Source organism: Trachemys scripta, chromosome 1 (genome assembly GCF_013100865.1).
Source record: "Trachemys scripta elegans isolate TJP31775 chromosome 1, CAS_Tse_1.0, whole genome shotgun sequence".
Taxonomy (NCBI): Eukaryota; Metazoa; Chordata; order Testudines; family Emydidae; genus Trachemys; species Trachemys scripta.
In genome coordinates this window covers 8,187,377-8,203,365 of record NC_048298.1, presented here as the reverse complement: position 1 = coordinate 8,203,365, position 15,989 = coordinate 8,187,377, and the positions used below count along the sequence as shown (strand labels likewise).

At 53.4% G+C, this 15,989-nt stretch overlaps 1 protein-coding gene across 1 annotated transcript in view; it reads right to left on the bottom strand.

The window, feature by feature from the left end:
• PLXNA4 (plexin A4) overlaps positions 1-15,989 on the bottom strand; it is a gene marked incomplete in the record, with an annotated part of 626,278 nt that overhangs the window by 222,901 nt on the left and 387,388 nt on the right. The window contains 1 exon segment of the mRNA XM_034764290.1: positions 9,558-9,658. Within this exon segment, the coding sequence (XP_034620181.1) occupies positions 9,558-9,658 (101 nt within the window).

Sequence of the window (15,989 nt, the reverse complement as noted above, 5' to 3'; positions counted from 1 at the left end):
GGAATCTACATGTGCCACCATCCCATTCACTCGCCAGTGCTCTGAGCTGACGTTCTGAACAGTGTGGGGCTCGCGGTGCTCTTCCTGTCCCCTCACCCCAAACGCTGGACAACTCCTCTGAATCTCTCCTGGCCTTCCCATGCAAACATCACTTCCTAGAGCGGGCCCCGACATTTTCTGTCTCCCATGGCAGCGCCTGTTAAAGGAGTTCAGAGACGGAGAACCTCAGCCCAAGGGGGAGCGACATCCTGTCAGCGGACTAAAAGTCAAGCGAGAGAAAGACTTTTAAAGAGCTCGCGCCTGATCTTATCGCTGCCTCTGTAGGCGGCTTGGGTTACCGGAGACTCTTTTTAGCGACTCAGAAGACTTTGACCAAGAAAGGTAAAGTCAGGGTCGATCAATGAGACTGTGCCTACTCTGTGGCATCACATTCCCTGCCGAGGCGAGACAGCGTTATTTTCTGGTCTGGGCATGAGTCTGGGGGAGGAAGAAAAATAAGAAAAAAGCCCCCAGACTAGGCCAGTTGTTTAAGTGCAGTCTGTTAGAAATGAGCCTTGGGAAGGGATAACTCAGTGGTTTGAGCATTGGCCTGCTAAACCCAGGGTTGTGAGTTCAATCCTGGAGGGGGCCACTTAGGGATCTGGGGCAAAAATCTGCCTGGGGATTTGCCCTGTTTTGAGCATGGGGTTGGACTAGATGACCTCCTAAGGTCCCTTCCATCCCTGATATTCTATGACTTCTTGATGGAGAGGCTTCCCCAGATCCCAGGGGGAAATGGGGCTGACACCAAAGACCAAAGCTAACTGACGGGATAGACAGTCTCTCAGCCAGGACTCTCTGTCCCAGAAATTCTCGTTTCCCCATGGTGGTAGCTAATCGCTAGCCTGGACAGCTGAGAGAGTAGCCTGAGGCAGTCTGGGTGACAGAGCCAATTCATCCCAGCACCTGCACAGAGCCCCACACTGGGACCCAGAGAGGCAGCTTGTGCTTCCCCTATCCCAGGGCTGTTTGGGGTCAATTCCCCCCCCGGCATAAGTTAGGGCAGAGCTGTGGGGCTTTGGCAGTGGGGACTGTGTCTTTCTGGGCGGAGCTTCCCAGAGACAATCTGGGCAGGGTGCTGTGAAACTCTTGTTCCAAACAGCGGGCTGGAGCCAGACGCAGAATAAAGCCGTGCTCTTCAAACACTGAGTGACCACTGACCACACACACACACCCCTCTCTCTTTTCCCTGTGGCTTACCACACACACACACACACACACACCTCTCTCTTTTCCCCGTGGCTTGATCTTGCTTCCAACAAGCCCAATGGCCCAACTCCCAGTGAGTTCAGCAAGAGCAAGGTCAGGTCCCAAGGCTGGGAACTAGCAGAAAAATCTCCGGGCAACTCCTTCTTATCGCATTCCCTGGCTGCAGACTGCCTGCAGCTGGGCAATGTGCCGTAGCCAGCAGTTCCTGCCGTGATTGCTGGCCTCAGCCAGGATCTGGCTATGTCTGCCCTGGAGCTCTCATTTCCAGCTCAGGCAGACAGACCCACGCGAGCGTGATCGGCGCTAGCCTGCTAAAATACCAGCGTAGCCACGGCCGGTGGGCCGGCTCAAGTACAATCCCACCTGAAACTCTAGCTATGGACTTGGGCAACTGCGTAGGCCATGGTTAAGCTAACCTACTGAAAATAGCAGCCTAACGGGTATGGAATGAAACCTCCCAGCTCCAGGCCAGACATACCCTTATGGCGTCCCTAAATAGCAGTAACCCTAGGCAGCCCAGCCTCCACCCAGCAGACTCAAGAAAGAATCCCCTTCCCGCAGTCATTGCAACCACGTCCTAGCTCCACGCTGCTGCTGCTCAAGGCCGGAGGAACCTGGTATGTCAACAGCAGGACAGCAGCTTGTGGCCTAACTTGGTACTGTACATTGCTAAGATCCTAACTCAGGGGTAGGCAACCTATGGCAGGCGTGCCGAAGGCGGCACACGAGCTGATTTTCAGTGGCACTCACACTGCCCGGGTCCTGGCCACCAGTCCAGGGGGCTCTGCATTTTAATTGAATTTTAAATGAAGCTTCTTAAACATTTTTAAAACCTTATTTACTTTCCATACAACAATTGTTGAATTATATATTATAGACTTATAGAAAGAGACCTTCTAAAAACATTCAAACGTATTACTGGCACGCGAAACCTTACATTGGAGTGAATAAATGAAGACTCAGCACCCCACTTCGGAAAGGCTGCCGACCCCTGTCCTAACTGGTCACCATGTGTGTTTGCAGGAGCGGGGGACGTCTGTGAAGAGGAGGGTGTTTTCACACTCTTTCATCTCAGTAAGTGGCACAGGCCCTCTGCTGCAGCTGGCGAGACTGACGTGGGGTGGTGGGCGTCCAGGTTTGGGAGTGAGGCAACCATGTAACTCAGCGTGTGTGCGTGAGGGAGTGAGAGGTGTTGGCCAGTGCGCATTTATGCAGCATACGTTTGCATGCGTGTCTCTGTGTGCGTGTCTGTTTTGGCACGTGTGAGTTGCATGACAGGCAAGAGCGTCGCTGCGGGAAGACGGGGGGTGCTTGTGCATGCTGGGAGTGGTTAGGGGTGCTGGTGCATTGGGCTGTAGATGTGTGTGCTTTGGGCAGGTGTTTGTCGGTGTGTGTGTTTTTGCATGCTGGGACTGGCATGGATCCCTGTGCGCCTGGCCACAGCCAGGTGTGTGCAAGATGCTGCACAGGTATTCATATGGCCACAAGCCAGTGACTCCCCCCCCCCAATCCAAATAGGGAGGGGGAACTATGGACACAGCAGGTTTATCCCCCATGCTAAAATATACGTTCCTCGCTTGAGACTGAGCCACTCTCCAACGGTCTTGGAGTCATGATCAAACATCTGGGGAGGATCCTTCCATTTGCCTCTGTAGCGGGGTGGACACCCCCTCCTGCCTGGAAGGGCTTGAAAGCGGCCCTGGAGAGGGCTGCAGCACTAAAAGCCGGGCTGATTGGGGAAGCGGCCGCAGCTGGGCCATACCCCAATCAGGCCACAGCTGGCCTGTATAAGAGCAAGGGCGGCTCTAGCATTTTAGCCACCCCAAGCACGCAGGCAGGCTGCCTTTGGCAGCGCGCCTGCGGGAGGTCCGCCGGTCCAGTGGCTTCGGCGTACCCGCCGCCGAATCCACGGACCTCCCGCAGGCGCGCCACCAGAGGCTGCCTGACTGCCACCCCCCCCGGGGACCGGAAGGGCGCCCCCCGTGGCTTGCCACCCCAGGCACACGCTTGGAGCGCTGGTGCCTGGAGCCGGCCCTGTATAAGAGGCTGGGAGCCAGGAGCTCAAAAGTCTCTCCCTGCATTCAGAGAGAGAAGGGCCTGGCTGTAGGGAGCAGAGACAGGGTACCTGAGTGGAGCAGGGCTGGGGAAAGGCAGAGGAGCTGGGGAGCTCCAGCCTGGAAAGCCCCAGGCTGCGGCCTAGCATTGGGCTAAAAGGTACTGGGGGTTGCAGAGGGCAGCCCAGGGCTAGGTCAAGGCAGCAGGTCCAAACCCAGCCTTGCCAGTGATGAGTAGGCTGATACTGCAGTCTGCCCCAGGGCGTGGGGCTAGACGATGACTGGCAGTAGCCTTATACTGAGGCGAGGTGGGAATAGTGGGTGGGGGTTCCCCAGGGAGGGGAGACCCTAAGACTGAGGGGTTACTGCCAGGGGGCAGCACCCCAGGTAAAAGGGCACCGGGGTCCAGGGCAGGACACAGGGCCAGAGGACAGGCGGATCACCGGCCTGCAGAGGGCGCTCTGGAGCTGGAACGAGCTAATTCCCGGAAGTCACCAACAGGAGGCGCCGCATGGGGTGAGTCCGCTCCTCTACCGCCTCCTTGCTCCTGTCAGTCCCTCAATCCTCAGCTGTTCCATGGCTGGGAAGCACTGAGACACCGTTTGGAGAAAGCCCAGAGGCAGGGCAAGCGGAGGGAGGTGGCGAGGTCTGGGGTCCCTCCCCAGATTTGGAGGGCACTGCTGGGCCGGGCTCGGCTCAGAGACTGGTTGGCACGACGATGCCTCTTGCAGCAGCAAGTGGAAAAGCAGCGATTTGTTTCCCACTGAGAGAAAACTTTCGTCCTCCCCTCCTCGGGCTCTGGTTCAGTGACACTAGCGTGACCTTGCAGTTGGCCTTGGGTCACCAGCTGCCTTCTGTCCTAGGCACTTGGGCTCTCTGTGCCAGCTATTAACTTTTCAGCCTGGTTACCGCCCCTCCCTCAGCCTCCCCGGAGACCTGCGCAGGAGCCGAGCCCCACATTTTCAATTTACACCATCTAAATGATTCATCACAGCCTAAAGAGGCCTAAACGCAGCCCCGGAGGGGAGCTGAGCCACTGAAAGGAGAGGAATGAGATGAGAGCTAGAGATACAGCAATGCAAAGCTCCAGTGAGCGGCTCTCTTCCGGGCTATGGAGAAGCCAATCAATGTCCCTCCCTACCCCCTCCTCACGCTTCCCCCCCCCCCCCGCCCTCCCCCTCAATAGAGTCAAGTTTCCCCCTGTAAGATTAGGATGGGAGAGTCACAGAAATCAATTCCTGGGCGCTGGCACATTGCCCCTTGCACAGAGAATTCAGGATCGCAATGCAAAGTTGGATCACAAAGCAGTCACCAGACACCATCCCAGCTCCCAGCGCTCCGGGCTAAAGCATTCACTAGAGTTCACCGGCTGGAGACTCAGAGCTTCCAGGGAACTGATGGATGGGGCTGTGGGGTAACCTTAGAAGCAGCGTGCACTGAGGACCTCAGTTACTGATGCTCGGATCCAACAGTGAGAAGCACTCTAGAAATAAACAGACAGCTACGCACACCCGACAGGCAACCCTTCTCCGTTAGGTGAGCAATTTACGGCATGCCCACGGCATAACCCTGCACTGCCATTAATTAAAGATGATTGATACAGGAGAGGAAGGAGTATCTTGTACTTAAGGCACATGCCTGGCTGTCTGGAGCTGTGAGTTCCATTCCTACTCTTTCAGCGAGAGCTTGGACAAGTCACGTCCCTGCTCCGTGCCTCAGTTTCCCCACCTGTAAAACAGGGATCATTTTACCTCAAAGGAGGCTGGACTCCTTCCTGCTTCTGAAGCATTTGAGACCCTTGGCTGAATGGTGACATAGGGTGATGTATTAACACTAGTGACGGGCAGTGGATCTGACAGGTTTTCCTGGAGATCTCGCGTGGGCGGAGGGGTGGGGGGTTGATTGTACAGCATGTCTAGAAAAGGCTGATTAATGCACTTCACAACGTTCCAAGGGCCAGTGCCAATAAGGACCCAAACACCCAGGTGCTGCTATCCTGAGACAGCTGGACAGCTTAACTCTGCAGAACAGGATCTGGAAGTTATGTGAGACCAGGGATATCTGGCACTGCCTGCTGCTTGCCTGGCTGGAATCCCCGGACAGCCTGGCTCATGTGATTTGGCCCTTCTGCTTCCAAGCCCAGCTTGAGGGGCAGAGGCAGGCAAATAAAAAAAAACCCACAGAGATCACAGAGAAGACAAAGAATCCCTGGCACCTTCTCAGACCTCCAAGTGCCTAGTTCACTCCAGGTTTGGTTTAAGGGCGACGTGTCCTTTGCAAGGCCGGGTGGTTCTAACTGGAGCCAAACTTGCTCACCCAGCCCCACCAGACGTATTACAGGCGCTTTGGAGAGTGGATCCAGGAAGCAGTGGGGCGGGAACAGGACAACGAGGCAAGAGCAGAGAGTGGTGAAGTGGCCACAGCACTGTCGTCTTTTCTTAGGGAGTTGTGGTCATTGACTTGTACGGTTTCCTAATAAAACCCGTAGAGCCTGATTCTCCCCTCCCCAGCAGTAACTTCCCGAGGTCAGTGGCGTGGCACTGGGGGAAGCAAGGGAGGACTCGGGTTCTAGGCACACAGCAGCTTTCCCCAAGGACAGGAGAGGCCATGGGGAGCACTGGCGCAGAGCTCACGCCTGGGAAGCAGGACAAAGGAAAGGAATTTAGAGGGAGGATGTACATGTTTTCCTTTCTGAGCACCTCAAAACCCAAGGTGAATTAGCCCTCGTGGCCCTACCGTAAGGCATGTAAATAAAGGGCAGCCCCATTTACAGAGGAGGAAGCAGAGGTTAAGCAGTAAGGACCCAGGTCTGTCCTAAAGTTGGGACTAGAACCCAGGAATCCTGCTGTGCTGGCTGGTGTATTAACTACAAGGCCATCCTTCCTCCTTAGGGAGGAGAAGGAGCGTGTTGGGGGGAAGGTTTGCATGGGGGATTCCTAGGCTATTGAATCCAGTTCTCCCTTCCCTACTATACGCTGGCCAGCATTTCCTTCAGCTCCCTTGCACCCAGCTGCTGTGCAATCTGCAGTTGTCTCTGCCCCTTTTCTCTCTCCGGGGATTCATTGCTAGGTGCATTGATTGCTTGATCCCGGCCACTGTCCCGGGTGGCTGCAGCAGTAGCCTGAGATGAACTATCTGGTATTGCCGTGGTTCAATCAGCAGCTAATGTGGTGTGATGGTCTCTTCTATGCATCTGGAATCCCAATCACTGAGCCAGTCGGGGAGCAACGACACCTACTTCTCCAGGCCAGACCTGGAGACCCAGATTTACCCGCTTCCTCAAACAGAAGAAATGACGTCACACCTGGGTCTGTGCTCTAACTTCACCCACCGTTCAGGGACTCCACCTTCGCCTCGCAGGTAAATGAATGGGATTTAGCTAGACAATGGAAATACCCTCCCTGCCTTATCTGCATCTCCATCCCCCAACGTCCAATGATTGTCTGAGCTGCTTTTTAATGCTAGACCCTGGGCAGGGCCCCCCATTCCCGCTCGGTACGGAGGCGGCCGGGTTTGGTTCTTGGTTTGGAGAGGAGGGGATACGTGACATATTCATGATGATTGTGCCACAGCTCAGGCACCTTGGGGATGCGGCCGTGTGCTTCATACATCACTATCACCATCATCATCAAACTAATGCACTGCACTGGACAAATGTACCGGTGCCCCCGCTCCACACAGGATAACAGCCTGCTACTGCTCTCTGCTAAAGGAATGAGTCCTTCAGCTCCAGTAGTAGAGGCTCATGTTTAGACCGAGAGGTGCCTGGGGGGTTCTCAGCAGTGATGGGTGACTGAGTCACACCAAAGTGTTCTTCAGGTTCCTATAGACTTGGGTAGGAGGGAGGATCTGTCACTCCTCACACCCTCAGAATACGCTGCACGTGATCAGCAGCCACACAGCGCCAGATCCCACAGGGGACGGGGGGCGGTTCAGCGTGCTTTGACAGCCCTGACTCTGCCCCCGTGCCTACACAAAGGGTGCAGGGCTGGCAGAGGCACCATACGGTTCCCCTATGCTGATGCCTCCAATATGCCTCAACCTGAACCCAGAAGAACCATCTCTAGAGCTGGGCACGCTGCTCTGCAGAGACCCCCACCGAAGAGACCAATCAGTGCACACAAGGTGGCTGTTTGTTGGGCTGTTGACACCCGCCTGCTAGGAAATGAACCGAGAGCCACCGAGCACCGATCAGACACTAACAGCATTCAGTCACTATGGGGTCAGGCCGGATGGAGCTGATGACTTAGAGGTGAGAGGCCCATTACCAAGCCAGCCAATCCCTCTGTCCCGTGAGGGTCATTTGACATAAAGCTGACTGATTCCAGTGAAAGATGCTACATAAACAAGTCAATAATGGCAATCCACGCAGGTCCTTGATACAGAAGAGGTGGGCCCCTTCATTGGCTAGGTCACTGATAGCAAAAAGCAGTCTGCTCGGGTATCACGGTGGTGGACCCGGGAGAAGAAAAGCAGCGGGAGAATACACCAAAGCTGGCTGTTGAATACAAATGCTGGCCTCACGTTCTCAGACCAAGAGGGACTAGCAGGGCCCTGGATGCAGCTTGCTCGGTATAGCTGGGGTAACGTTTACAAACCTCAACTCAGGCCAGGTGTGCCCAGGATCTACTGAGGGAGCCCAGGGCCTAAGCAAAGGCGGGGCCTGACTCCTCGTTTTGGGCATATTTAGTCAGGCCACGTGGCTCTGATCTGAAATCAAGCAAACCTTGGTGGTTTCACACCCCAGGAGTTGATGGGGTCAGCTCATGGGGTGTGAACCACCTGGGGGCTGATTTATATGAACCTCCTTAGCGCTACCAGCAGCGGGCTCATTTCACTCCACTCTCCAGCAACCCCTGATAGCCACAGGTAGGAGTGGCGCTGCTGGCCTCCAAAGGGCATTGCTATGTCCAAGTTGTCCTCTGTTGGATGGCAGCTTGCCATAACTCGTGAAGGACAGGGCTGTGAATACAGGGGAGGAATAACCATGCAGTGAGCCTCTTTCCCTGCTGAAGACCATTGAGACTCAAGCAAAGCATCTGTAGGCTATTAACAGCACTGTCCCCGCCGCCCCAGCTGCACTCTGCTGGTCTATATATGGCCATGAAGATCAGGCCACAGGCTCCGTTGGCATGTGATGCTACCCCACCATTCACAGCCTGCCCCAGCCTTGAGCTCGACACACCTGAGACCCAGCTCTCTCTGGCACTGGAAGAGGGTTCTCTGCAGGGCAGAAGGGGCGGGGGGGGGGTGTTGAGGTTAGTGAGAGGAAGCCTCAAGGTCAAAGGAAAACAATACAAAGTGCTGCAATGTCAGCAGGGCCTGGGACCACCTCAGCTGAAGTTCTGCATTCATTCTAGAGGCCCTGGCAAGGCTGTATTTCAGAGTATGGCCTCCTTCCCTGCAGTGCCATTTTAGTGAGCAGACTCCTCCCTGGACACTGATACTGGGACCCATGTAGGGTGGAAATTATCTACCCAGACTTTGCCCACTGTCCCCGAGGAGCCAAATGGTTCTGCTTAAAACAATCAGCATTGAAACAGTTGGGCTGACATTTAAATTGTTGTCACTAGGTTTCAGAGTTAACACTCCGCTGAGCTGAAAGGGGGCAGTTCCCCCTTACAAATTACCTTTGAATTTGGCCCCCTGTGCCCATGGAATCCTGAGGTCCTGATTCTCCTCTCATGATAGTGTAAAGCAGGAGTACCTCCCTTGAAATCAACAGCGGTCAAACAATGTAAGCAGTGGAGAGTCAGGTCCTACAGTGCACTTGAGACATGTGTCTGAGTCTCGCCCCAGCCTTGGTCCTGCTGCCCTATCCCTTGGAGAAGGGAATGGATTTGTCCTCGAAAAAGAAACTGTAAGAGCGAATGGGCCTGATTCAAAACAAAGTGGAGCAGACAGGAGCTTTTCCATTGATTTCAATGGACTCTGGATCAGGGTCTTGCTGAGTCTCTCCTTATCCATTCACATGTGCACTCAGAAGGAAGAAACCCAGACTGCCTTGTCTCTGTGATTTTCTTTACCATTCGAAGTGAAAGGAAGACGACTGCTTCAGCAAGGACACTCTCTCTGAGTCTCCGAGGCCCCAACAGAGCTGCTCGGATCGCATTTTCGAGTGATGTCTTGTGCCCCACCAGGGACAGACCTGTCCATTTGCAGCTTTGCTGCGTGCCCCGGTAGAGAGTGAGAAAAGCACCCTGGGGCAAGGGAGGCAGGGCCAGATGGAGGGAAATGCCATCGGGCCGTACTCACGTGTTGTGAAGCACACACCAGCCACAGTGGGGGTCCCCGGAGCCCAGGCACGTGCTGCAGGTCTTGTACTGCCCGCACGACTCCACAGGCACTCTGGTCAGCTGCGGGAGGAAGGGAGAGAACATTTCAGTCTTGCTGCTCTGCTCCCAGTTCCTTTCTGGAGCGCAGGCTGTGAAGCCATTCACGCTCCTTGCTGCAGCAATCTTCTGGAGCCAAGCCTCTCAGAAAGGAACCTGTGCAGAGCAACCCAGGCCAGCCGCGCAGGGAATGCTGCAGTGCGGCCTCTGAATAAAGCTGTTTGTAACACACGTTGGTCCAAATTCCAACCTGGCACAACCCTATAACAATCAATGGTGTTACACCAGGGGAATTCAGCCCCATACCTCCCTCTCCCCTGCTCACACACACAGCACTGAAACAAACACCCATGCACAGGCTCACGTCCACACCTCCCCACACATACTGCCCCCTATTGCTTCAGTCACACGGTTCTGTTTGGACAGACCCGGGCTCAGCACAGCAGACAGCCTGTTTGCAAAGCACGGCTCTAGAACGCATTGCTAAATTGCTAATTCATCTGATCAACACACCTTCGGCTTATGCCCCGGAGGGCAACTGCGGGGCCTGAACTGGTAACGCAGGCTCTGAAAGTAGCTCTCTAGATACCTCTCTCTGGGACTTACATGGCCCCCCTTTATCACAGCATCTGATCCTCACAACACCCTAGTGAGCTGGTGCAGTCCTATTATCCCCGTTTTACTGATGGGAACTAAAGCACAGGAAGACTAAGTGCCTTGACCAAGGGCACACAGGAAGTCTGGGGTGGAGCAGGGACATGCACCCAGTCCTGGGATAACAGCCTACAACCACTTGGCTGTTCTTCCGTTCTAAGAGCTCTCTCCTGTTCTCTTGTCTCCAGACCTCTCTGCCACGCCTACTCCATGGTGAATATTTCCTTGGTCAATAAATCGCACACCAGGCGTTGCCCACAAGCCCATCTTTTCTTCTGGAAACTCCAGCTCTTTTATTTTCCATGTGCATCCATGTGCAGCTATCATTCCTCTAGCCCTCGGGCCCCCTGGACTTCAGCTCCAACACCACCTTAGCTTAGGGCAGCTGAAGGAATTTCAAAACCTCCTATAATTTTCAACCAATCCCGGTGGTTGTTTATACGCCGCACTTCGTTCCGCTTGGGCTTTCTGTTTACACACAGTTTCACTTCCTGGTTTTCCTATCCTAGCCCAATGCTGTTGCCAATTGACACATTGCCACAGTGTCTCTTTGTCCCCCTCTAGTGGCAAGGTTTCTGACTTTATCCATGCCTCCAAGCTGCCGCTCCAAGCTCCTGTGTTAACCACCCAGGTGGGGTGGCCTCATTGGCAAATTGTTGCAAAGATGTAACAGAAATTAGCTACCTATGTAGGTTTTTGTATAATTGCCCATCACTGTGGTATCTGATCACCATTCAGCCATCCAGTGATAGCAACAGCAGGACCTAGGGTGTATGGTTATTTCACATACACCGCTACCTTAATATAACGCCACCCGATATAACATGAATTCGGATATAACGCGGTAAAGCAGTGCTCCAGGGGGGCGGGGCTGCTCACTCCGGTGGATCAAAGCAAGTTCGATATAACGCCGTTTCACCTATAACGCAGTAAGATTTTTTGGCTCCTGAGGACAGCGTTATATCGAGGTAGAGGTGTACCTGGCCCTGTACTGCTTGCATCCCATTTGGTGAACCGGAGACACATGGGTATGTGCTACAGCAACACATCTTGTTTTGTGTTAATGCCTCCAAGACACACAACTACCCAGTATGAACTCACACCAAACCATGCACCATGTTCCATGGTGTAGGCCCTAGTGAGAGGTCTCCAGCATAACCACTCCTATCATTGTGTGCTATTGCTGGTACAGTGGGCCCTGTATGAATTCATCTCAAGCAGCTTTATCGTGAGATTAATTACAATTGTACCATGCTGATAAATGTCTTGAGCTGCAGTGTCAGACCTTCTAATGAATAAAGGGAGAGACTACAGAAAAAGGAGCTGTGACTGAAAGGAAAGCCACCAAGGGGTCATCAGCTTAAGAGAAGGGAACATTGAACAAATAAGACAACATCAGAGCTCATATTTTACCCTGGAACATAATCTGCAATTAATTCAGCTCATCTCTGTGAGTCTAAAGTTTCGAGAACTGTCTGTGCCCTCTAGAAGCAATCAGCCTTTGACGCTGCCCCAAAGATAGATGAAAAAGAAAAGTCCACACAACCCTGCGATCATGTCTTCTCCTCATCATTACTGACAGAAGCATTGGAATGGAGACATTTTCTGTAGTGAAGGCTGAAACAATCTCTGAAACCAGATTTTGATTCCCACCAGGAGCAGCAGAAGTGCCTTAAAAGTGGGGGGCCACCAGTGCCCAAACCGTGGCCCTGCCCCCCGTGCCACCCTTTCCCGCCAAGCCCCTGCCCTCACATCACCCATTCACACCGAGGCCCTGCCCGAGCCCTCCCGTCCTGTTCCCCACACTCCCACCTATTCCCTGTATCACCTATTCCCACCCTTACAGCCAGTAAAAAGGTGAAGGGCCATGGCCCCTGGTCCCCATGTTCCAGCACACCTAATTCCCACCCCACCTCTCTGACAAACTGAAACCATTCCAGATGACACTTCTTAGGAGTGATCTTCTACCGAGGTGGGATTCTGATGAGTGTTTCCCTGCTGAGATCGGAGATTCCAAACATTGAGGTGCCTCTGGTGCAGAACAGCACAAGCTGGGATATTGTGCCTAGAGGCCTCACCAACATCGGGCCCCATTGTGCTTGTCAGCAGATACACTTAGTAAGAGGCTGTCCTGGCCTCAAAGAGCTCGCAATCTACATAGACAAGACAGATAAAGGACGTGTTGCTATCCTCATCTTACAGACGGGAAACAGAGACTACGATTGAATGATTTGCCCAGGGTCACACAAGGAGTTGGTGGCAGAGCCAGGAGCTGAACTTAAATCTCCCATGTCCTAACTGAGTGCATAGGCGCCGACTTCCTCTCTATTCGGAGGGGGTGCTTGACCCCTCCCCCCGCTCAGGCTCGCCCCAACTCCACCCCTTCCCCAAAGCCCCACCCCCATATGCCTCTTCCTGCCACTGTTCCGCCCCTGGTCCCACCCCACCCCACCCCTACCCCCAAGGCCCCAACCCGCCTCTTCCCACCCCTGCCCCACCTCCTCCCCCCCCCAAGCACGCCCCATCCCCATTCCTCCTCCTCCCTCCCAGTGGCTCCTGCACACCACTGAACAGCTGTTCCGCGGCATACAGGAGGTGCTGGGAGGGACGGGGAGGAGTTGACCGGCAGGGGTGCTGGGGGCGGGGAGCTTGGCTGCCGGTGCTAAGCACTCACTAATTTTTTTCCGTGGGTGTTCGGTGCCTATGACTGAGTGTCCTAACCACTAAGCCACCCTTCCTCACAAATCAACTGCAAACCTGAATTCCAATCTTTACATTAACCATAAGTAGGACCAGCTCCCTCCAAAAACCACATCTTTCATCTCTTTCTAGTATAACTGAGTTACATGGAGTCATTTAAAACAAAATGATTGAGGTTTTGGATTTGATCGACAGTAGCCAGCTAATCCTGCTAGAAACGTGGCTCCCCCTTCTGCCATTATACAAGGCTCCTGGTATGTGCTCAGCCCTCGTTTGCTGGCTTCCATCTTTGACTCTTTTATAATTTCAGTATATACACATTCCTTTTTTCTAAGCTGCCGACATTCTGGTCAAAATATGAATTATTGCTCCATCTCTGCTGTTATAATTGGCTGTTAATATAGCAGCTGGATTTATTCAGTCTGATGGACTAAGTCAATTTAAATGTACAAAAAGGCATCTTAAGTAGCCAATTTCCTTCCCAATAGTCAAAAGATACATTTCCAAAACACTGAACGTGACTCTGTCAAGCTGTGTGGGTTCAGAGAATGCTGCTCCTATCTTTCAAGCCTCGGCTGGCCCCCCAAAAGCAGCAGCAAGATTAAAAGAGGCTGATTTCATTTCAAAGCCCTGAATAGAGCATTCACGCTAGTGCTGTTTGTTGAATAGCTTGAGACAAAAACCACCCAAGAACCAGGTTCTGTGCTCCCTTAGCAAAGCTTCTGAGGATGTGGTTAGTGCAAAGGACTCTGGGAGCGCTGGGATGCCAATCCAGCTTGGGCCATTGACCGTGTGATCTCAGGCAAGTCTCTGCAACTCCTGTGCGTATTCCCAGCAGGAAGGTGTGTGAAAAGCAGGAACCCAACTGAAAACCAAACTCTGGGCCTGATCCACCCACCTCTACCGTATACCGGTGTGAATCAGGAGTACATTTTTATTTACATGATTGTAAAACCAGTTTAAGAGGAGACCCTTCGGCTGGGCTAGAAATGGATCCTGGGTTCCATTTCCACCCTCCTTTCCCAGCACAGCCAATGCCAACGCAACTCCCCTGTCCCAGCACAGCCAATGCGAACGCCACCCTCCTTTCCCAGCACAGCCAATGCCAACGCTACTCCCCTGTTCCAGCACAGCCAATGCCAACACCACCCTCCTTTCCCAGCACAGCCAATGCCAATGCCACCCTCCTTTCCCAGCACAGTCAATGCCAACGCCACCCTCCTTTCCCAGCACAGCCAATGCACATGCCACCCTCCTTTCCCAGCACAGCCAATGCCAACGCTACTCCCCTGTCCCAGCACGGCCAATGCCAACACCACCCTCCTTTCCCAGCACAGCCAATGCCAATGCCACCCTCCTTTCCCAGCACAGCCAATGCCAACGCCACTCCCCTGTCCCAGCACAGCCAATGCCAACGCCACCCTCCTTTCCCAGCACAGCCAATGCCAACGCCACTCCCCTGTCCCAGCACAGCCAATGCCAACGCCACCCTCCTTTCCCAGCACAGCCAATGCCAACGCCACTCCCCTGTCCCAGCACAGCCAATGCCAACGCCACCCTCCTTTCCCAGCACAGCCAATGCCAATGCCACTCCCCTGTCCCAGCACAGCCAATGCCAACGCCACCCTCCTTTCCCAGCACAGCCAATGCCAACGCAACTCCCCTGTCCCAGCACAGCCAATGCACATGCCACCCTCCTTTCCCAGCGCAGCCAATGCACATGCCACTCTAAACTATTCCTTCTCAGCGTAAAGCTCCCTTCCAGCAAATCTATTCTCCTATGCTCAGAACGTTGAAAACCAGACGCTTTAATTAAGGCGAGTTAATTGGAAGCAGCAGTAGCTGCCGAGGACATATGACACAATAATTAAGTTTGGGGTCGATGTGGCTGCTGCGTGGCACTGCTGGGGTAAATTACCTGTTCAAGTCACACACTCATTTTTGCCTATCACCGTGTCCAGGATCTGTCCCTCCCTCCTTTGTTATTCCCAACTCCCCTCTCTATCTGTGTGAGCCGGTTCTCCTCTGTGCGGCCAGTGACACTCCCAGCAATAAACAGAGGGAGATCATATGGGGCAAACATAAAGGTGAAGGGAAAAGACTACTGAGTTCTCTACACTAGGCCAGAGAATTCACAAGGAAAAAACAAAACCCACCCCACTAGCTCAGGCCTCTGGAGTGAGGGTTCAGAGCATCTTCATCCAGGACCAGCAACAATCCTGGCCTCTCCCCCGTAACTTTCCTGCAAGCACCCAACGTCGGTCAACTTGCAATTCATGCTGTCCCTGAGCTCCACTCCTGATCCACGCACCTCAGCTCCCTCCGAATCCCCAGCCTGGTTACTGATGAATCTGGCCTCACGTGGTCCCACAAGTTAAGTGTTTCAAATAATTGCAGGCTGCAAATCGTAAAACAAATGAGGTTTGGCAAGATGTTTGCACTCAAAAGCCTTCAAAATGGAGAGCCTAGTGTCACAATTAAAGGAGAGAAAGCCCAATCTTAATGAGCACCGGTTCCTGTGCGGTTACTGAGGCGTGCATGCCGAGTGAGGGATAGATCGTTAGCTAGGCTCTATAAAGACTATATATAGATTTAATTGGGCCCAGCAATGGAATTTATGTCAAAGCGCTGGGTTTTTCGAAGTCCGGCACCACTTGAGGGCTAATGTCAAAGGCGTGAAAAGCTAAATCACCCAGGGAAAGTCTGATTGTTACTGCTAATGATGATGGCTACCATGTTCCACCCTCTCCCCAGGTCACCTTGTTCCACCATCTCCTCAAGAGGAGTTCCATCCCCTCCCTCACTTATCCAGTCCCATCTTCTTGCCAATGCATCCACCCCTTCCCTCTCCTTGCATTAACACACCTCACCCACTCCCTGGCACAGTCTCCCCCGTCCCCACCTTCTCCCCAGCCTGTTTGTAAATGTTTGGGGTTTACAGGAAGCAGTTGATGTGGGAGCAGATGTTAGTCTGGTACAGGGAGCAAACAGCTGAGAAACA